The sequence below is a fragment of the Bos javanicus genome, chromosome 9 (assembly GCF_032452875.1).
Source record: "Bos javanicus breed banteng chromosome 9, ARS-OSU_banteng_1.0, whole genome shotgun sequence".
NCBI classification, from domain to species: domain Eukaryota; kingdom Metazoa; phylum Chordata; class Mammalia; order Artiodactyla; family Bovidae; genus Bos; species Bos javanicus.
Window position 1 is genome coordinate 38970429 of NC_083876.1, and position 21376 is coordinate 38991804.

At 39.9% G+C, this 21376-nt stretch overlaps 2 protein-coding genes across 7 annotated transcripts in view; one reads left to right on the plus strand and one right to left on the minus strand.

The window, feature by feature from the left end:
* Positions 1–488: 488 nt before the first annotated feature.
* LOC133254391 (large ribosomal subunit protein uL23-like) lies at positions 489–5212 on the minus strand. The gene has a single exon (XM_061428675.1). The coding sequence runs from the start codon at positions 1129–1131 to the stop codon at positions 559–561; it is 573 nt and encodes a 190-aa protein (XP_061284659.1). The 5' UTR covers positions 1132–5212; the 3' UTR covers positions 489–558.
* A 4655-nt stretch (positions 5213–9867) lies between these two features.
* REV3L (REV3 like, DNA directed polymerase zeta catalytic subunit) overlaps positions 9868–21376 on the plus strand; it is a 177219-nt gene continuing 165710 nt past the window's right edge. For 4 of the 6 annotated variants that reach the window (XM_061428654.1, XM_061428656.1, XM_061428655.1 and 1 more), the window contains exon 1: positions 9868–10006. In XM_061428654.1, coding sequence (XP_061284638.1) covers positions 9868–10006 — 139 coding nt within the window. Of the gene's footprint in view, positions 10007–17111; positions 20088–21376 lie in introns of those variants that run through there. The other 2 variants (XM_061428658.1, XM_061428657.1) reach the window with 2 other exon arrangements.

Here is a 21376-nt window from a genome sequence, read left to right on the forward strand (position 1 = left end):
AGAACAGTTCATATTAATGCAGAAGCAGCAGCTTAAGAAAAATGAGTAATGTTTCCCCTCATTCTTAAGACTAATCTTTGCTGTACTTTTAAACTTGGCAAGAACCTCTGCTTCACATTTTGAAAAATATTCAGCTGTGCCGAGTGTTAGCTGCAGCATGCGTGGTCTTTGATCTTAGCTGTGGCATGTGGGATCTGGTTCCCCAACCAGGAATCGAACCCAGGGCCCTGAATCGGGAGAGTGGAGTCTCAGTGGATCATCTGGGAAGTCCCGTATATTTATCCTAAGGCTAGGTCTGCTAAAGTTGAATGGAAAATGAAATTACTTGCTAGTTTAGGCAAAAACAAAAAAACAACAAAAAAAACACACCTCAGTTCTGTCATAAATTTGTGGAAGTAAATGTTTTAAAAACAAATTACAACTCAACTGCCCTAGTTCTGGTTTGAAAACATCTGGTGAGACCTCTGGGTAGTTTCCCACTGCTGCTGCTGCCCACTACTCTTTTTTTTTTTTTATAGTGAAAACTTTTATATTTGGAATTAGCCAGCTGGACTCAGTTTAGATGATGCCAATTTTGTTGGCAACATCCAAAGCATCATAGTCAGGAGCCAGTCGAACATACGCCTTCTTCTCTCCATCAGGCCTGATCAGAGTATTGACCTTAGCCACGTCAATGTCATAGAGCTTCTTCACAGCCTGTTTAATTTGGTGCTTGTTGGCCTTGACGTCCACAATGAATACCAGTGTGTTGTTGTCTTCTATTTTCTTCATGGCTGACTCGGTGGTGAGGGGGAATTTGATGATGGCATAGTGGTCAAGTTTGTTTCTCCTAGGGGCGCTCTTCCGAGGGTATTTGGGCTGCCTCCTGAGCCGCAGTGTTTTGGGCCGCCGGAAGGTGGGCGACGTCCAGATCTTCTTTTTTTTGTGGCTGTGGACACCTTTCAACACTGCTTTCTTGGCCTTCAAAGCCTTTGCTTTGGCTTCAGCTTTAGGAGGAGCAGGGGCTTCCTTCTTCGCCTTCGGCGCCATCTTCATGAAAAGCCCACTACTCTTTTTTAAAAAAACGTTTTTTAAAGATATAAACACACACACACAAAGGTTTGTTACAATCTTGAAGGAACAGGTTGGCATGTTATTTACCAACAGGCTGACCTTTACACAAACAACCCCTGCCTTCAACAAGCTGAAATTACTGTTATTGATGCCTTCAGAATATTGTCTGCTTCAGAGACCAGCAAGTTTTGTCCAAGTCATACAGAAGTGGCTATATTGGACACCATTTTGTCAGCAAATGGTGCAATGAAGAGGGCAGGGGAAAATTATTTCTGCAGTACCAACCATATGTGTAATACTGTGCAAGGAAAAAAAGGAAATGTCAAAATGTCAAGAAACCTACAATTTATTGCTCAATTACATAATACTTTAGCACGGAGCTAGGTCTTACATTTTTTGAATCACCCTCGGCATCTAATACAGGACTTCATAGATATCAACAAGAAGTTAACAAAAAGTTAAAACAATACAAAATGCTTAGAAGGAATAAAATACACGCTTAATATAGGTGACCAGGAGAAAACAGCTAAACTTGTGTCATTACTACCTATGAAAAATCTTGCTTCTCATTTTAAGCATGTACTGACACAGGAAGGTCCCTATTGTTACCCTTACTTTTACCCAGGTAACTCCTCTTTCTCCTTAAAATTAACTTAGAGTCATATTTCTCAAGAAAGTCTTTAAGCTTCTCTCTAGACTAAGTTGAACAGCTTTGCCATGTGAGAATGGCACCCTGTTCTTCTGAAGTATTTGGTCATCTCAAATGATCTGTTTAATAGCTGTCTTTTCCACTAGACCAGGGATCAGTAAGCAATAGCTCATGGATCAAATCCAGCCCCACTGCCTGTTTTTTAAATAAAGTTTTATTGGAATTCACTCTTTCATATATGTGTGATTCATGATTGTTGTTGTGTTTCTGTGGCAAAGTTGAATAGTTTGTGAGAGAGACCATATGGCCTGAAAAACCTAAAATTTATCTGTCCCTTTATAGGAAAACTTTGCTAAACCCTGCACTAGACTATAAGAATGAAGGCTGAAATCATGCCTGTCTCTTTCACTTCTATATTCCTAGTACCTAGCATAATAACTGGCACCTAAGTATTTTTGGACTAATTTCAACCTCAAGCTTTAACCCATTTTATCAGTGATAACGCATGAGATCACATTATTTGGCCTGTGTTTATAACAGCATTATAACCACTGCTTATCCAGATAATGATTGTAGTATTCTAGTTGGGGTCGGGGGTGGGGGGAACAAACATTAAATAATACACAAATGAATGGGTTATTGCAACCAGAGGTAAGTGCTATGGAAAAAAAAACACACAGTACAATTAGAGTGTGTAACAGAGAAACATAATCAAATACAGAGTTTGGGAAGCCCTCCATAAGTGATCTTTGACCTGAAATTTAAACAGTAAACTAACTAGGGAAAAGAGGTGGAGAGTGAGCGAACAAACCAGGCAGAAAGAAAATCACATACAGTTCTCTCTTCTTTGGAGAGGAAGAACATGGCATGTATGGAGAACTGATGCTCCTGTCAAATAATAAACAGTAAATTCCTGCAAAGTTAAGAGTAGGATCCAAAATGGAGCTAATCACTGTGATATTTATAACATTATATTTGAAACATTCTGTTCCTGACCAACAGTAGGAAAATGGAAGCTATTGTAAGTCCATGACACAGTGTATTCTGCATCCATTAGAATAATGTATACAAAGAATTCTCATTTGCATGGAAAATGTTTCTGCCTCAATGTAAAGTGAAAAAAAGAACCCAAGAGAGTATTTCCATTATATAAAGTATTTATTGAAAAATTTTCTAGGGAAAAAATGGACTAAAATGTTAATCATAACTGCCTTTGGGTGGGATTGAATGTCCTATATTTTATGCTTTTTCATATTTTCTTTCCTATGCATTTCAAGATCCAACCAGTCCATGCTGAAGGATATCAGCCCTGGGTGTTCTTTGGAAGGAATGATGCTAAAGCTGAAACTCCAGTACTTTGGCCACCTCATGCGAAGAGTTGACTCATTGGAAAAGACTCTGATGCTGGGAGGGATTGGGGGCAGGAGGAGAAGGGGACGACGACAGAGGATGAGATGGCTGGATGGCATCACTGACTCGATGGATGTGAGTCTGAGTGAACTCTGGAAGTTGGTGATGGACAGGGAGGCCTGGCGTGCTGCGATTCATGGGGTCGCAAAGAGTCGGACACGACTGAGTGACTGAACTGATTTGAACATTTCAAATCTTTAAGATTAGAGAAACATATTTTACTGAAATAAGGAAACACAAGTGTTGGTCTGTGACCTACACATCTGACAGTAAATAGGCTCTCCTGGCTCTTGGAAAGGGGATGTAAACTGAGGATCAAAACCCAGGAGAGTTCACTGTCAATAACAATTAGTGGAAGTTCTCCTGGAGTGTGATTTAAGCTGTGCAGTGGGGACTTTGGGGCCAGGGAAAACTACCCTGAGATATGTCCACAGACATTTGCTGGTAAGATTTTGTATTTTGATTAAACTGAGAACTTAAACTAACCTTACTTATTATATGGGTTTGGTTTTTTCCGGCCTAGGCATAATCCATTGGAAATGCCCCAATATTAGTTCTGGATATGTAATTTAGATGAGGGTCCTGGAGAGCACAAGCATCAGTTCTAATATTACTCTATTCTGAAAGCTTCTTTTTGTTTCTCAAACATCTTCTTTAATTTATAGGCTCATTGGTCTCTCCCTTAAAACTACTACTGCTAATTTATGGAAGTAGAAGAGTTGAAAGTTGTTTTCTGAAAGTTCTGTTTCTCCCTGTGACTGAAAAGATTAACTGGTTAAAAAGATAAGAACAGAGAGAAATTCAGCTCTCACCACAATGATTAATTTTACTGTCCTTCAGTTTTTTTTTTTTAAAGAGACATAAAACTCCATTCTTTTAGTAAAAAAATATTTTATTAATCATTCAGGCAATACATATTTATGTACCTATCTTATACCCAGATGGCTGCTGTGAATAAATTGGGGGAAACCTGCATGAAATCTTTTTCAGAGAGCGAGCAATCGATGGCAACTGTCTCCAGAGTTTGCTATATTTATTTAGTTCTTCTAAATCCCTTCCGGGAGGAAATGAGTTTCTTTTCCATCATGGTTTCATAGAGACCAGACACTATGAAGGACTGAGTAAAAATTTCCCTTAGAAAAGATCAACTACCATATATATGCAAGTGACACATAAAATTCACTGGTCCCCTTTAAATTTTCATTCCCAAATGTTTGCTTCATCACAAAGGTCATTCGTATTATTTTTCTGACAATGGGAAAAAAAGATCACCACAATTCTGCTCTCCCAGGTATGAGAATTTTGAAATCTTTTAAACTTAACTCTGTATTTCGCTCTGCTTGCGAATCCAAAGCAAAAATTGCAAGTGACCTTTCCTAGATCTGTAATGATCATGGTTCCTAGCTGCAGACAGCAGAGTCCACTCCAGGAGTTCAGTAGACAGAAGTAACTCCTCTTTGGGGGCATTTAGAAATATATGGGGGCATTTTTATCACAGCGGAATGTAGTGCCCAGGGGTCAGGGATGTTAAATATCCTGTACAATAAAGAATTGTTTCATCCAAAATATCAGGAGAATCCCCCTTGAGAAACACTGAGCTCAGGGTCAACTTCATGGGCATGCAAACTGTGCAGTCATACAGGGTCCACTGCTTGGTTTAATGCTCTGCAGTTACCATGCTGAAAATCTTAATACTTTTATGTTTGAATGTCTGTTTTATAAAAGAAGTCAGTGGTACAATGGATCATACAGGCAAGTAGAGGAGGCAACCTGTTTGTCTTTTTCCTTATACCCAGTTTGCATACATCAGTATAATGCCTCACAAGGATTATGATGAACCTAAGTAGTACAGGAACTCAGAGAGTTACAAAGTGGCTACAAGGCAAGCATGTTACATTAGTGACTGATTTAGTGGAGGCACTGACAGTTCTAAGAGGCAATGCTTTCCATTTCAACCAGAAGTTGTGTCAGGTACAGAAAGAAGACAGTGGCATCCTAAGACACACACGTGACCAAATAACTCTATCATATCCTTTCTTGTGTGTGTTACTTTCCTGTATGACTATTTTCACTGAAAATGATGACACAGAAGGAAGGGGAAAGATAGGGCAACCCATAGTTACTTTCAGTTCAGTCCTTCCTTACTAGGCTGTGCTCATATCAAGAAGGGAAAGAAAAACAGCTGAGATGATTGTATGCTGTATTTACACTGCTCTGAAAAGCACAAAATACATACTTGTGGGATGTACAAACTACAAAATATGAACTGTGTAATTTTGGTGATTTTGTGTATGAGTTAAATGCTCTTATATTTGCATCTATAAATGGCACTGCACAATTAAAGATAAATGATAAAATTCATCCTAATAATCTAAAATTCTAATTTTTATATACTCAGAATGTCATTAAAACACAAATTAAAAAAACAGCACGACAAGTTGAGGGAGAGATGACAGAAGAAAGAAAAAGCCTTATATTTTCAGTACATGTAATGGCAATTTTTTTCCTGCTTTGTGAACAGGGGCCCTACATTTTTCATTTTGCTCTGGGCTCAAAAAACTGTGTAGCTGACTGTGACTGAGCTAGTTTAAGCAGCAAGGGATTAAAGGATAGTACTTAGCTCATAGATCTCTGAGAGGACCAAACAATACATCGCTAGAAACAACATCCAGAAAAAAACCACCCCAGGAAGAACATTCATCCCACATCACATTGCTATTCTAGCAGAAACCCACCGTAGCACCACTTGCCACAGCACCTATGACTCCCAAGACGGATGCCAGAATTCCTCCCCAGCTACTCAGAAGAATCAGACACCTCTGCCATGGTGTTTGCCAGAAAATCCCATTGCCCTGAGTGCAGCTGAGGCATTGTGTTGCTCATTTTCAGGTCTATGTCTTGAATGGGCGCATTTGATTGCTGGAAACTAGGTCGCATGGAGTGAAAGGCCAAAGCGAGCTGGTAATTGTCAGCTTCTTCTCCAACTAACTCCCCATTCAGTGAAACCACTTTGATAGATTGGGAGTATTCACACAATGAAAATTGGTCAGTACTAGAAATCAGGGTCTTTCCCCTCCTCCAGCCATCCTTAATGACTTACCAGCACACCACTTATCCATGCCAGTACTCTAGTTGCAAGGCAGTGTTGAAACAGTATTTTACAATTTTCTAACTTCTAAAGTACAGAAAAGCAAGCTAGAAGGGGGTTGGATAAGTGTTGAGTAAGCCATCTTATAATATCTGCCAAAAAATTATGGTATCCATTGCTTTCTGTTCTAGATTATAAATTGCTAAGAGGCAGATGCTAATAGACATTGAACAGTATTAGTATAGAAGGCTGAGCAGGCTTTTACTAAAGGCATGACATGATGAGCATAGGTCAGTGAACTAGAAGAGATGATCAAATGTTCATTGATATGACTGTAATACATTTCTGTGATGCTAGACTATAAAACCTCTAAGAGCAGGAAACATGTCTGCTTTCTCACTATATCTCAAATCATTTGGCAAATAGTCACTTAACAGTAACAACTAAAAAAGATGCTTTACAGTTATTGAGTATAGAGTTCAATTTCGGCATTTCTCATATTGTATGTAGGTAAGAGTTCCAAATGATTTTACTGTTTTCAGATGAGTTAAATATCTGGACGTCAAAGTTTATTTTGATACTTTCACATACATTATGTCATATAATATCCCATAAAAGTTCAAACAGGAATTATTCTCCATTTCATAGATGAGGAAAGAACCCCCCCAAAACAGTTATCTTTCCAAACTCATTTACCTAGTAAATGATGGTTTTTCATTCTCTAACTCAAGAGTCCAGAGCTCTTTCTTACCTCTGAAGAATATATTTATAAAACACATTTGACAGTGATTAATTAGGGAAGTATTGTCAGGCTTTCAATCTGACCATTAATTTAATTACATGCAACTGGACACAATATCCTAATTTCATGCTGCAAATATTTTTCTTCAAGAGTGAACATTCCTTCCTTGGAGTTCTAGAAGGATCTGAATGGTGGTTGCAATTGCCTTTTCTTAAACTAAATGATGTTGATTTAAGAGGTAGGAGGAAAGAAAACATTTTCTAGAAATAGCTTATCTGTGAATTTGATGGTTGCTAATTGTTTAGTCACTAAATTGTGTTCAACTCTTGTGACCCATGGACTGTAGCCCACCAGGCTCCTCTGTCAATGGGATTTCCCAGGCAAGAACACTTTTACCTTTTTCTAGTTAGGAATTGTATAAATATTTATGGATTTACTAGATTGTAATATAGTACAGGCATTCATGATTTTATATTACCGAAGAACCACAACAGTGGTGGGTGGAGTTGCTAACAATACAGATTTCCAGGTCCCATCCCTCAAAAATGTGATTTAGTAAGGGCCAAGCTATTAAATCTTTTTTCAAAATATTAAATTTTAAAGAACACTCTAGTGGCATAGAATACTGTGAGAATCACTGGTACTGTGCATCTGATATTCAGTTTGTACAAGATATTTTTCCAGAAATTGCATTTTGTATGGTAGTCCTTTTTTAAAATCACTTCCATTGCCTTCTAAAACTTAAATCAACTTAAGAGATTTTGCCTCTTAAAATACTAGGTAATTTTCTGGATATTAGTAGAAATCTTGCAAGATATGTTTATAATCATGCTCTCAGGTTGAAAACGCAGGCTAATTTGATGTGGTAATCAGTCTCCAATTCCCTGGAGCACAGATTCTTATTAGCATTGTATGTCATGGAATTTACAGACAGCTTACCAGTGCTCTGTCCCTTTGAGCTTTCTGGTTTTCCTACTTTGAGAACCACAGTATTTCCAAACGAGGATCTCTCTCACAACACTTCAAATATATAGCAACCTATTAACCATTAAAATACACCTGGAAATACATGTGTGAAAGAATGATCTCTAATTTGGATAGACTGAAAATGACTGTCAAAAGTCCTAATTCAGTGGTATATTTCAAACTTGAAACCACGGTTTTTGCCATCTACTGCTTAAATAATTTTGCTGGGAAGAAACTTATAAAATTTTAAGGGAAAACTCTCGTTTCACAGATGAGCAAACTGAGGCCCCGAAAAAAACCCAATTTGTCCAAGGTCACGCCCAGTGTTAGTGACCAAGTCAGACAAAAACCTAACGGTTCCAATATCATGGACAACCCAGCTGCATCGCTTACTACCCTCTTTTTCCCCCCTCGCTTTCACAACCGCACCCCTCCTTTTTGGATTTAGTTGTTCTGTCTAACGGTCCTTCCCTTTTGCTTTCTGGCCTTAGGCTAGTAAACCCTCACACAAACCATTAATGAGTAACACTGGGAGTCCACATCTGATGCGGTGACTTTCATGGGCCTTTTTCTTTGGCCAAAAATTTCGCTGAAGGGCTCTTAATCCTATATTCCGCTGGGGAAGGGAGGGGAGGAGGGAGGTCACTGGGAACTGACAAGTCCTTACATGTCCAGGCGCGCGCCCGGGACGCAGCCTGCGGGCCCCGGGACGAAACCAAGGAAGGATATATATACTACGGCGAGAGGGAAGCAAAGGGGCGGGAGAAAAACACCGCTGTGGGAAATCCCTGTGCACTGGATCTGCCAACCCCTGGCAAAGATGAGCAGAGCCGAGCATGAATAAATCTCATTAAGCGGCCGGGTGCAGACACTGCAGAACGGCGGCGGAGGAGGAGGGGGCCCGGCGTCTCGCACGTTCGGGAGGGAACGGCGGGGCGGCCCTTTTATAGGCCGAAGCCCGCGCTCGCGCGCCCCCGCCCCTCGCGCCGCCCCTGGGCCACGCGCGAGGCCGAGGCGTTACCTGAGAAGGGCCGGCTGGGTCCGCCGCCCCCGCCTCCCGCGAGGCCGCGGCGGCACGAGATCTGCGCCTCGCCTTCCCCCCCGCCCCGCTCCTGCGGGCGGGTTTTCTTACCTTGTAAAAGGCCGTTTCCGCGGCTGTCCCCGCCTTCTCTGCAGGATGTGAAATGGCGGTCGGCGAGGCGAGCGCGATCGCCGCGGCTCCGGCCAATCCCGCCTAGCCGCCAAAAAACGACCCTGAACACTGGCGTCCCCCTCCCCGCCGGGCCCTCCGAGCCCATCTATGACATCGGTGCTCCGCCGCCCCCTCCCTCCGCTGCCCCTCACCCCAGGTGGCCGTGCCCACCGGCCGAGTCATCGATTCCCCGTGCCCAGCGCGGGCCCGGCTCTCCTGCAGCCTCCGCCCTCGCGGCGTGCCCGGGGGCGGGGGGAGAAAACACCTTCTCGGCCCCCCGCGTGGGTGTCCCGCTCGGGTGCCCGCCCCGCTCCCTCCCTTTCCCGCCGTGTCCCCTCCCCCAACTACTCTTGGCCCTCCCTTCGCCCCACACGCTCACACACACACAACCCCTTCTCCCCTCCCCCAGTGGTTGCGTCCGTGACATCATCATCATGGCAACAAGAGCTGCAGCCGGGGACCGAGGAGCCCGTGTAATTCCCGGCGGCGGCGGCAGTGGCGGTAGCACCAGCAGCAGCACCGACGAAAGCGCGAGGGCTTCTCCCCGGTCGCCCTTCGCCGGGTGCTCCTGAGGAGGCGGCGGCAGCAGTGCCCACGCCGCCCCGCCCGCCGCCGCGGCTCGCCGTGTCTGAGTGTGAGGGGAGGGGGCGCCGCCGCCGCCGCCGCCGCCGCCGCTGCTGTGGGGCCGCCGCTGCGGAAGGAACCGCCGCTGCTGCTGCCGTTGCCAGGTCGCTAGTGAAGAGGAGGCGGCGGCGGCGGCGGCAAACATGTTTTCAGTGAGGATAGTGACTGCCGACTACTACATGGCCAGCCCGCTGCAGGGGCTGGATATCTGCCAATCCCCCGTCACCCAGGCCCCTGTCAAGAAGGTGCCGGTGGTGCGAATCTTCGGAGCGACCCCGGCAGGTAAGCGGGCGCGGGGAGCGGGCGGGAGCGGCGGGCTCCCGGGCAGCTCTCCCCGCCGCGCGCACGCCGCCGGCGCCGGCCCTCTCGGCTGATCGCTGCTGCGTCTTCCCTCCCCTTCGCCCTCCTTGCCTTTTCCTCCTGAGCATGACAAGAGGCGCAAAAATGTGGGTCTGCGCGAGCGTTCCGCCCCCTCCTCCCCCCATCCAACCCCAGGCGGGGAGGCGGCGGGCGCCGAGTGTTTACACTGCGTGCAGCGGTCGGGAGCCGGGTCCGCACACTCGGGGTCGCGCGGGCAGGCGGAGCGGGCGTCGCTCTCGCCCCGGAGGACGGGGTCAGGTGGCCGCGCCATGTCTTCCGTGAGCGGGCGCGCAGGGCAACTCTCTGAGGTGGTTGACTGGTGGGACCTCGGACACCCTCTGCGTCTCCCAAGTGCCCCTTGATGGAAACGGCTTGAGGAGTAGGGAAGTGTCAGCTCTGTTGTCAGTCGCTCCTCGTCGCCTCTTCTTAGCAGCGCTCTCCTCTGCCCCTTCTGGAGATGCTGTGGGCTGAAGAGTGGCGCCTGGGGCCAGATGATCTTTCTCATTGAAGTGACCATGTGGTTCTGCTGTGAGGGCAGGTCGTAACTCCTTAGAGTTTCAGGTAAAGCCTAGGAGTCTGGGGGCAGGGCTGCGCCCCCAGGTGCGTTGCTTTCAGGGAAGTGTGTATCCGCGGAAGTAGGAAATGCATGTTTATGTCGCCCAGTGTAAAACATCCCACTGAATAGCGTCAATTTCATAAGAACCACAGCTAAGCCCAGCAACGCAAGCATTAAAGAAATGTCCTTATGCTGGGTTGTAGGATTGCATTTTAAATACACGTACGTTTAAGACAATACGCTTTTTAATAGGTTGTTTTGTTTTCAAAAACTATTTCAAACAAGTGGGGTGGGGAGACAGAAGCTACATTCTCAGAAGCTCTTGGGAATTTATGATAGTGTAAGTAGGATAGCGGCCAGATTTGCAAGGTTTTAAATTGTTTTGCTTTTCTACACGCTTTGAACTGCCTATGTGAAATAATGGAGCTGCCTCCTAGAAAGAGATGCTCTCTAGCTATGTACTGCCCTATGGGATTTTAGATAGCATTTCCCACTTGATGCTCCTTGCCCTAATCACCATTCATCTTATTACTACAGTCAGTTTTCCTGTGGGCTATCAAGATAATAGCACTTTCCAAACTCAAGCACTCATTCTAAGCAGTTATCTTTTAATGTGAATTCTCGTCGTTAAAAATTTCAGTGTTGTTAGTGAGATTTGATAGAATGATATTTAATGTTTCTTTTTAAAATAGTGACAAAGCTTTTGATTATATGGAGTTTTTAAGTTGGGGCATTTGAATGCTGTTAACCATTTGTTGAAAGTGTAACACCTGAAACTTAGAGGCTGGAGAATAGAGGCAATAAAATGTTTTAAAGGATAGATTTTCTGCCCTTTTAAGTATAGTGGTGCTGTATTTATTTCTAATTGGAATTTCAGTGTAATATACTGTTGTTGTTTTTTTCACTTCAGGTACAGAGGAAAAATAAGATAGTGATGTTGATATAACTCTGTTCAGCCACATTTTGAAATTATCAGGGGACGTGATAATACTGTGGCATATACTGGGTATTACAATTTATATGGTTTGGGTTACTCTTCTACATGTAATTTTTTTTTCTACACTAATGATTAAATATGTATCTTTGAGTGATTTGCAAGCTTTGTTTTATAGGCAAGTTTTGTTTGTGGAAAAAAAATTTCACTGTGAGCTAGTACTAATTTTATTATATGAAAAAAATTCTTAAAAAAATAAAGAATATGGTATACTTTTGTTTCTCAGTATTAAAAAAAGACGAAAGAAATACTTATTTCTTTCCTCTTGGCCATCTTACAATAGATTACCAGCATCACTCCCCCTTTAAAAAAAAAAACTGGATTTTAGAAAATACACCTTGAAATGTATAATGTAAATCAGAGTTTTTTGGTATACACATTGAACGATACAAAACTTGATACAGAGAATTTCAAACTGTAAGTTGTAGGATTATTGAATTGAGTTTACTATAAAATTTTTGTGTTTCCTCAAAAGGTGAAAAATTTTGATGTCACTGGCATACATTAAGAGTTTACAGCTTTCAGAAATCAAGTCATCATTTCTAGCACATAAAATTAATGTTAATAAGCATAAACAAAAACTATCCTATTATCTGCTTCTGAATTGTCTCCCCAAAGAAAACCAGTCCAGCCATCTAGTAAAATACATTTTGAAAATAATATAAAAAAGAAGTCAATTTGGTTCTCTAGTTTGAATGCTAGAATTTTTAATGAAAACAGATTTATTGTTTGAAATCACAAACTGTTTATATATCTACTAATTAGTAAAATTAATGAAAAATTGTAACACGGTAAATCTATGTTACAGACTCATAAAATTAAGTTTTTTCTATATAGTAGTTAATTTTGGGAATCCTCAATTCCTTACGTTGGTTTGGAGAAAATGTTTTTAAACTGAGTTTGCGTTTCAAGTGAAATTGTGAAAAATAGCAGCAGAAGAAATCTTCCAAATAAAGTGACCGTTTCAGATGTACATTATAAAATTTTGAACCAATTCATTTATTAGAGTTTTACTAGTTCAGTTTTCTATTATTGCATGAAAAGTATTTTTCTGCTTTAGAAAACAGTCCAGTTGACTTCCTATTGTCCTATGTTTTGAGGGCATATTTGAGTAATTTAAGAAATAAATTTAGTGTATTAGGTTTGAAAGCTCTCATATCTTAAGATGAAATTTGAAAAGGTATTTTAAAAACTGGTACATTCAGATTTGAATGGTAACTCCTGACTGATTTAATCCCATGCTGGTTGAGGATATTGGTTCCTGAGAGAATCACTTAAATTTTCTATATGTAAGTGATGGAATTATTTTTAAAAACCCAAAAACATCTTTTGCTTTTCTTTCACTCATTTAAAAATGACTTGAATATTGTTTTGACATACAATGTATTGAGCAATTTAACAACTTTTTGGTAACTTGTTTTAGTGGAGGGAACCCAAGTTATACCTAACTACAGTACAAGACAGCGTTTTTTATTTTTTCACTTAGATTTGAATATGGGTGTGAGTGTTCTGGGATTTCACTTCAAAATCCTAGGGCTTTACTATGAGGAACTGACTCAGGTGAATCTGGGAAGCTGCCCAGTTACCACATCCCAACTCTTGCTTATTAGTTGCCTGATGTAACTCACTTCGTGTTGAGCTTAGACAGCTTTCTCAGTTTTCTCAGCATCAATTTAAAACAGAATTATCGTTTCAAAAGCTTCCCTGCTGAGATGCAGAGGAGGAGTAAATAGAAGAGTGTGAGCGAGATGTTCACAAAGCAAGTAATTAAACAAAGTAGGCCAAACAGACTATAGAGGGAGCTGCTTGACTTTAAGAGTACTGTAAGGAACTCTGCCATCATCCCCCTACCCCCTGCCCAGTCTTCCTCTAGCTAATGAATTATCAACAACTTAGATGACAAATAATTTCTCTAATAAAAGTCTTGTTTGTTCATAGCCTTTTTTTTTTTTTTTGCTAAATCGTTTAACAATATTTTAACATAACACAATGCCTATTGAATATAAATATTAGAAAGATTTTTCAGGAGCACTACTGAGATGTAGTGTTTTACCACAAACAAAATTAGTCACTTTAGTATGTATCTGAAGCCCGAGTTCCAAATTTTATTAGGTTTCTGTGTTACGCTTGACTTAAATAACCCGTAAGTTAATCAGAAGCTTATTAAACAGGAGTCCTCTAAAATCTGTGGACACAGTGGAATCTTATAATATGTGATTCAGTTTATTCAGTGAACACTTAATGAGAACTTAGTACATATATTGAGCTGTTTTTTAAACGAACAACTTATGAACAACTTTTACCCTCCACAAGCTCACAATGTAGGAGAGATGATAGACATGTAAACATAATTCAAACATAGTTCAATTGGAATATAAAAGAAATGTGTATAAGACAAAGTGAGGACTCAGAGGATGTGTTCAGTGACCACCTGGCAGGCCAAAAGGGGAGTCAGGGAAGGCTTCATGAAGGAAGTATGGATTAAGTCATTTTAAAGGAATTTCAAAAGAATTTTAAAATTCTAATAGAGGAACAGATACAAGGTAATTCACAAATGAAAAGAAAACTGGTCTTGGCTCAGTAGCTTGGCAATGCATAGCAGAATCCTTGAAATGCTTTTTGACCCAATAATTTCAGTTTTAGGGATTTTGGTCTACGAATGTAAATCTTTTGACAAAATCTGGTTATCTTTTGAATCCGCCTATTTCTTTCATTATCCATCACCACCCTAGTCTAAACTACTAGCATTACAACAATAGCCTCCTAATCTTGGCCTACCCCAATCTATTCTGTTCCCCTCTAATCTGTTTTCTACACTGTAATGAGAGAGATCTTTTCAAAATGCAAACCTTATTATATCCCCCTACTACTTGGTAAGCTTCAGTAGTTTTCCATTGCATTTAGGATAAGGACAAAGCTACATGTCTTATGTGGTGGCGTCTACATGTCTTACAAGGTCTTGCACAGTTTGGCCCCTGCCTCTCTATCCAGTCATGGCTTGAGCCATGTCCTTCTTGCCTTGCTCTTTATGTTCCAGCCATATTGACCTTATTTCAGTCCCTTATTCTTGCCATGCTCCTCCCACAATGAGGCCTTTGAACCTGCTGTTCCCTCTGCCTAGAATGTTTTTCCTTTTCCTTCACCTAAACTCCAATTTATCTTTCCTCAGGGAAGCCTTCCCTACCATAGACTCTCAAAGCTTCATAAACTTTCCTTCATAACACTTGCTGTAGTTGTCATTTTTATATACATAGGAGATTAATGTTTGTTTTTCCCAGTTACCTCCATAAATGCTGGTAATGTGTTCATTTTTGCTCACCATTATACAGCCAGTGGTTGGTTGCTTACCACAGTGCTTGAAATTCAAGCATTTGTTGCAAGAATTAATCAATAATAGATGATAGGCATAACAGGGAACAACCCCAACTGTTCAGCAGCCGAGAAGTGGTTACATAAATTGGGCATATTTAGTAGAATTTGTCATTAAAATCATGTTTTCATGATTATTATATAAGTATAATATAAAATAATACAGGAAAGTGCTATCAATATATTATGTGAGAAAAATCAGTTTATGAAATAATAATTTATTAAAAATGCACCGAAATATAAAGGTTGCTTATCTCTAGGAGGTGTAGTTTGTATTTTTCAGCAGAGAATATATTTATTTTATAATTTGGAAAGAATATATATACAAAATTAAGGAAAAACTATCAGAAACATGAGAAAAAGCCTTGAGTTTGATATTGGGCTCCCAAATAAGTATCAACTAAAATATGTGATTGCATGATGAAAGTGTTTAATTTGATTATATAAATACAGTTTAGGAACTGCAGAATTATTCTTATATTAAAGAAAGCCAATAATTTCTGGTTTTATTATACATATTTATATATAAACTGATTTAAATTTTAAATTTTTTTGCAGTGTAGCATGTCCTTGACACAGCACAATGAAATAGAGCAGAGGTCAGAAATTGACTTGTGTGTAAGAACTTAAGTGTATGATAATGGATGCTACCTTTCCTATTAGTAGGGAAGAAGATTCTTTAATACTGAGTGTTGGAATAGCTACTTAGTTATCTGGAAAAGTAAAAACTTGGCTTCCAGGTGAGTCAGAAGATTTAAATGTAGAAACAAACAAAAAACGTAAGATAATTATTTTAATCTAGGAATGGTGAAGGAGAAGGCAATGGCACCCCACTCCAGTACTCTTGCCTGGAAAATCCCATGGACGGAGGAGCCTGGTAGGCTGCAGTCCATGGGGTCTCGAAGAGTCGGACACGACTGAGCGACTTCACTTTCACTTTTCACTGTCATGCTTTGGAGAAGGAAATGGCAACCCACTCCAGTGTTCTTGCCTGGAGAATCCCAGGGACAGGGGAGCCTGGTGGGCTGCCGTCTGTGGGGTCGCACAGAGTTGGACACGACTAAAGTTGACTTAACAGTAGCAGGAATGGTGAAGGCCTTTCAAAGTATGGTACAGAACTGAAGCCAGATTGCTGAGTTTTACAATGTAAAGTAAAATTCTATATAGAGACAAAAATTATAAACTTAAAATAGAAATAGACTGGTAAAGCTTACTTGTACACTTTTCACAAAAGACTAATTTCTTCTTAATATACAAAGAGCTCCTAGAAAGTAATCCAATAGAAAAAGTGAACAAAGAGAATTCTTAGGAAAAGATGTGTGATTTTATTACAATGAAGATGTAAATTAAAACTACAACATACCTTTTATCCCTAATTAGAAAAGATTGATTATACAGTATAACTTGAGGAGGATGAGAGGAAGGGGAAATGGGCATTCTCACATATTGCTGGTGGGAATATAAAATGTTCATTTTCTATGGAAAACAATTTGGAAGTCGTTTTCAGAATTTAAGATGCATATGTATTTTGGTAGTTCGTCTTCCTTTTTTGGAGGGAGGGGGGTTCTGCACTGTGCAGGTTGTGGGAGCTTACCCTACCATGAATTGAACCCAGGCCCCTGGAAGTACAGAGGTCTAACCACTGGACTGCCAGGGAGTTTCTCCCCTTGTTTTTTTATTCTTTCTTTTCTTTTTCATGTACATTTTGATCTAGCAACTTCATTCAAGGATTTTATTCTTTAAAAGATTTTATGTATGTGTCAAATGAGCATGTAAGAATATTTGTGGCAGCATTGTTTGTCATTGCAAAAGGTTGGAAATAACCTAAGCGTGAATCGGTAGTTAAGTAAATTATGGTGTATCTCTTCAGTGGAATACTAGGCAAGTCCTTAAATTGATGAGGCAGTACTATATGTACTGCTCTGGTGCCATGTCTAAGATATATTAAAAGGAAAAAAAACAAGATGCAAGGCTCCATATGTGGTATGCTACCATTTGTGTGGCTTAAAAAAATATATATATATATACACACACATATATATATAATATAAGTTAAATATTTATATATAAATATAAATATATATTTATAAATAAATATATATTGTATATATATGTACACATATATCTGAAAGGATACATGAGAATTTTGCAACAGTGGTTGCCTCCAGTGAGGGTAACTGGTGGCCTACAGGACAAACGTGGGAATCTGATTTTTTTTTAAGTATACTCTTCAGTAACTTTTGGAGGTTTGTTGCCATGTGCATGTGATACTTATTCAAAGTTAATTTTTTTAGATTATGTTGTGCTTGCAACAATTGGTAAGGAAGAACAAAAATATAAGGTCATAGTAGTCGTAAATATTTAGTTGTCAAATGATTACTGCAGTACTGTTTAATTTTAGGTTTTAGTAGAGGTCTTCTAATTCAGAGCTTCCGCTTGATGTTGTGTGGCTCTCTGGAGGTGGTAGACCCTAGTAGAGTGGAGTCTGAAGGCAGGCTGTGGGGCTCCTTAAGCAGATTGCATGAGCACAGCACAAGTGTGTTAGTCGCTCAGTCGTGTCTGACTCTCTGCGACCTCATAGACTGTAGCCCACCAGGCTCCCTTTGGGATTCTGTCCCTGGGATTCTCCAGGTGAGAATACTGGAGTGGGGTTGTCATTCCCTTCTCCAGGGAATCTTCCCAACCCAGAAATTGAACCTGGGTCTCCTGCATTGCCGGCAGATTCATTACCATCTGAGCCACCAAGGAAGCCCCATGATGAGCACAACCAGCAGTTATTGCTCCATTTGGTATTTTAAATACGTTAAAGAAAGTGCTTTACCATTGATACTTGAAATCTGCTTCAGCCAACCAGAGACTGTAGCTGCCTCTTATGGAGAAGGGATCATGGAACTGTTACTGGAGTTTGTACTCTGGGTGCTCGAAAGAGCATCATCTGATGATGAAAGGATAGGGTGGCAGGATGTTGCTCTGGGGCCTAGGTCTTGTCTGTACCTTTGCCTGTATTGGATCCTCTTAGCCATTTTCTGATGTGCCATTTAGCTTGCTGCAAGGTGACTGCCTAATAGCATATGTATGTTCTGCAAAAATTAAGCATCATTGTTATTTTGAAATGTTCCTAATGTGGAAAAGGTTGGATTTGAAATCCATTCATGTTGCTACAAGCTTTGTTTAATTTTCTTTCATAATTATATAAAGAAAACATAATTTTTTCTCATCAAGCACAATGTTGATGCCTCCAAAGACTTCTTATTGGCTATTGTGCTGAATGAATATGATTTACAATGTGAAAGGGGTTGGAAAACACTGTTCTGGTGAAATTCTTTCATTTTATTTAAAGGAAACTGATGTCTAGATAGATTAACTCAAGGATTTGTCTAGTGTCCTATATCCTATAATTGGTTGGTGTGGGCCTGGGTCTAAAAACTGGGGATTTTGACTCTCAGCTCTTACTACCTCACACTGTCTCCCCACATCTGATAATTGGAAAGGCCTTGGTTATAATTGAAAGACAAACATACAGAAGTTTAGAGGAATTGTTAAAAAAAAAAAAAAGCATGTACACAGTTTAGAAATCTCAGAGGGCCTACTGTGTTCAATAGTGTTTAGACTCTTCCCATAGACTAGGTTGTAGCTGGATTTGTTTTGTGATGATTGTAGCTCTCTCTTTTTAAAAAATAATGTCTATAACATATATGTCTATAGATTAGTCTATAACAAAAATTTAGGACAGATATAAATAAAAATTGATACTAGAATTGTATGTATATAGATTTCCAAAGGGAAAGGCAATGGATCAGGAGAACTTTCAGAGTTCCTCTGGTACTGTACTTAAACATTTTCTGGTCTTTTGATTTGATTAGAATTTGTTCAATTAAAAATGAGTGGAAAATGAGTTTTTAAGTAGGTTGGGTTTAAGTAGGCTTCAGAGGATGTTGCCATTAGCCTTATATATTTCCGAGAAATACTTGGAAACTTACTAAGATATGGAACATGGGATGGTGTATGTCACTTTGGTACCTGACTGCCTTTTTAACACCACAGTGATACTGAATGAGAGAGGAAATAAACAATGGGAGTTGAGGTACAGTAAACTGTGGGTAAAATTGTGTTAACGTAGAATTTCCAGATAAGGCAGGAGTAGGTGTCTTAGGCAATTTAAAGAAAAATTCTTCACTGTCTGGACATAAAGTAGGTGCATTTTGAAGCTAAAACAAATTATAAGTAAAACCCTCTTAACGACAGTCAGTGTAACCTTTTGGTGTGTGGTTGGGTGAGGTATTTTTTGTTTTTATTTTTTGTCATTTTTAAAGTTTTCCAGATGACCTGTGTTTTTTCCAGTTCTTGGTAGATTTTTAAGTATTTCGTTTTTGAGTGAAAAATATTTTGTTGCTTAATTAGTATTGGCAAACTGGACTGTTTTCTGCAGCAGAAATTGAATATATGCCTAACAGTGTAAATTTGGAGAAAAAAGAGCAGTAATTGTCTTTGGAAAATTTAAGGGTTTTTTGGTCCAATTCTGTTTTCTTTTTAGATGATAGCTGTGGGAAGTACCAAGATTTTGAGGTCAGTTTCCTTGGGGACAGTTATTTAATTTTCTTTGGGTTAAGAGAGCATTTACTATATAAATGATTCAAAGAATTTAAAAAAGCGTGTTACCTCAAAAATGCTTGTGTAATATATAACAGTTTAACAACAGTTTTCTATTTTTCTTCTATTTATTATAATTAACAAGGAAGTATAACAAGAATTAAAAGAACTATCTTATTTTGCATATATATTTATACTTAAAAGTAAATTTATATATTAAATTAGCTATTGTTTGAGATGGTGAAATGAAAGACTCTGTAAGTAAGAATACATGTTGATATGTGAAAAAAAATGTGAAGTTAAAACATGTTGGCATACTCCTAGTTTCTCAGAACAAGAAAATGACTAATCTAAATTTCATTTCAGAATAAAAACCAAGACAAGCCACATAAAAGCAACCTAAAAATTAATCTGTCATCATATTATTTGTTTTAAAACTATGGAATAAAATATCTGAGGAAGATTTCTCTCAAAATTGTTTTTCTCAATTTCAAGTAAGTAATTTATTTTGGTTGATATATTGGGGATGAGGGGAGGTGGGAGTGAACCTTGGCATTGAAGTTTATAAATCTACTCATCCTTAAAGTAACAACTCAAAGATTAACCACTTTAAAGCCTCTGTGACTCCTTTGCCCATTCCCAAAAGATCCTCTTTGGTTTCCCACAGTCCTAGCCTCCTTTCACATTGCTGATAAAGGACTGACTACACTGAGTGTTGTATTTGTCTGTAGGAATAGTCATTTGGCACTACCCTCGTGTTCCTCCTGCCCCACACCCCTATTCCAGGACCCTACTCCTGCTGAGAAACCCTGGACAAGTTATTTTATTTCTGTGAGCCTTAATTTCCTCCTCTGTAAAATGAGTTTTAGTAATTTCTACCTCACTGGATGATTATGATTAAATACTAGTAACCAGCAGCTGTCTGGCATATATAGTAACATAACTATTATTTTCTTTCTAACCCTTCTAAGTACTTCTTTCTTTTCTAACCCTTCTAAGTACTCTTGCCTGGAAAATCCCATGGATGGAGGAGCCTGGTGGGCTGCAGTCCATGGGGTCGCTAAGAGTCGGATACGACTGAGCGTCTTCCCTTTCACTTTTCACTTTCATGCATTGGAGAAGGAAATGGCAACCCACTCCAGTGTTCTTGCCTGGAGAATCCCAGGGGCGAGGGAGCCAGTGGGCTGCCATCTATGGGGTCACACGAAGTTGGACATGACTGAAGTGACTCAGCAGCAGCCCTTCTAAGTCTGGAATCTGCCACATTACTAGGTGTATACCAGGTGCTCTTTAAATTGAGTTGAGTTGGAATGAAAAATGGAATTTTTGTAGCATTTATTCATTCCTCACAATAGGACATACTAAACTACCTGTACATTGTGGTATAAGGCTTTTTCCAGTTGGTCATTGACTCACATGTCTAAAGTCTAGGTGATTACCAGTTTAAAACACTTGAAAAATCGTCTTTTTTTTTTTTTTTTTAAGTACCCTACCCAGGCTTGATTTTTCTTTTTTAAAATTGTTGATGTATACATATATAGACAGAAAACTATCCAGGCCTGATCTTGCCCTGAAAAAGGGCAGTGTTAAGCCATTGATCAAGGAGTAACTACAGTTTTCCAATATTGCAGTTTAAGTGTATTTCTTATGAAAGAGCCTTATTTTCTAAAGTCTTCTTTTTTTGTTGTTTTAAATGGTAGTAGAATGAGTTGGAGGTGTCTGTGCCAGAGGCCATTGCAAAGGCGACAGTAGGAACTATCCCTCCCTTTTTTTGCCTTTTCTG

Coding starts and splice junctions, on each gene's coding strand:
- LOC133254391 (XM_061428675.1), bottom strand. CDS start 1,131: ATGCCAACCTGTTCCTTCAAGATTGTAACAAACCTTTGTGTGTGTGTG.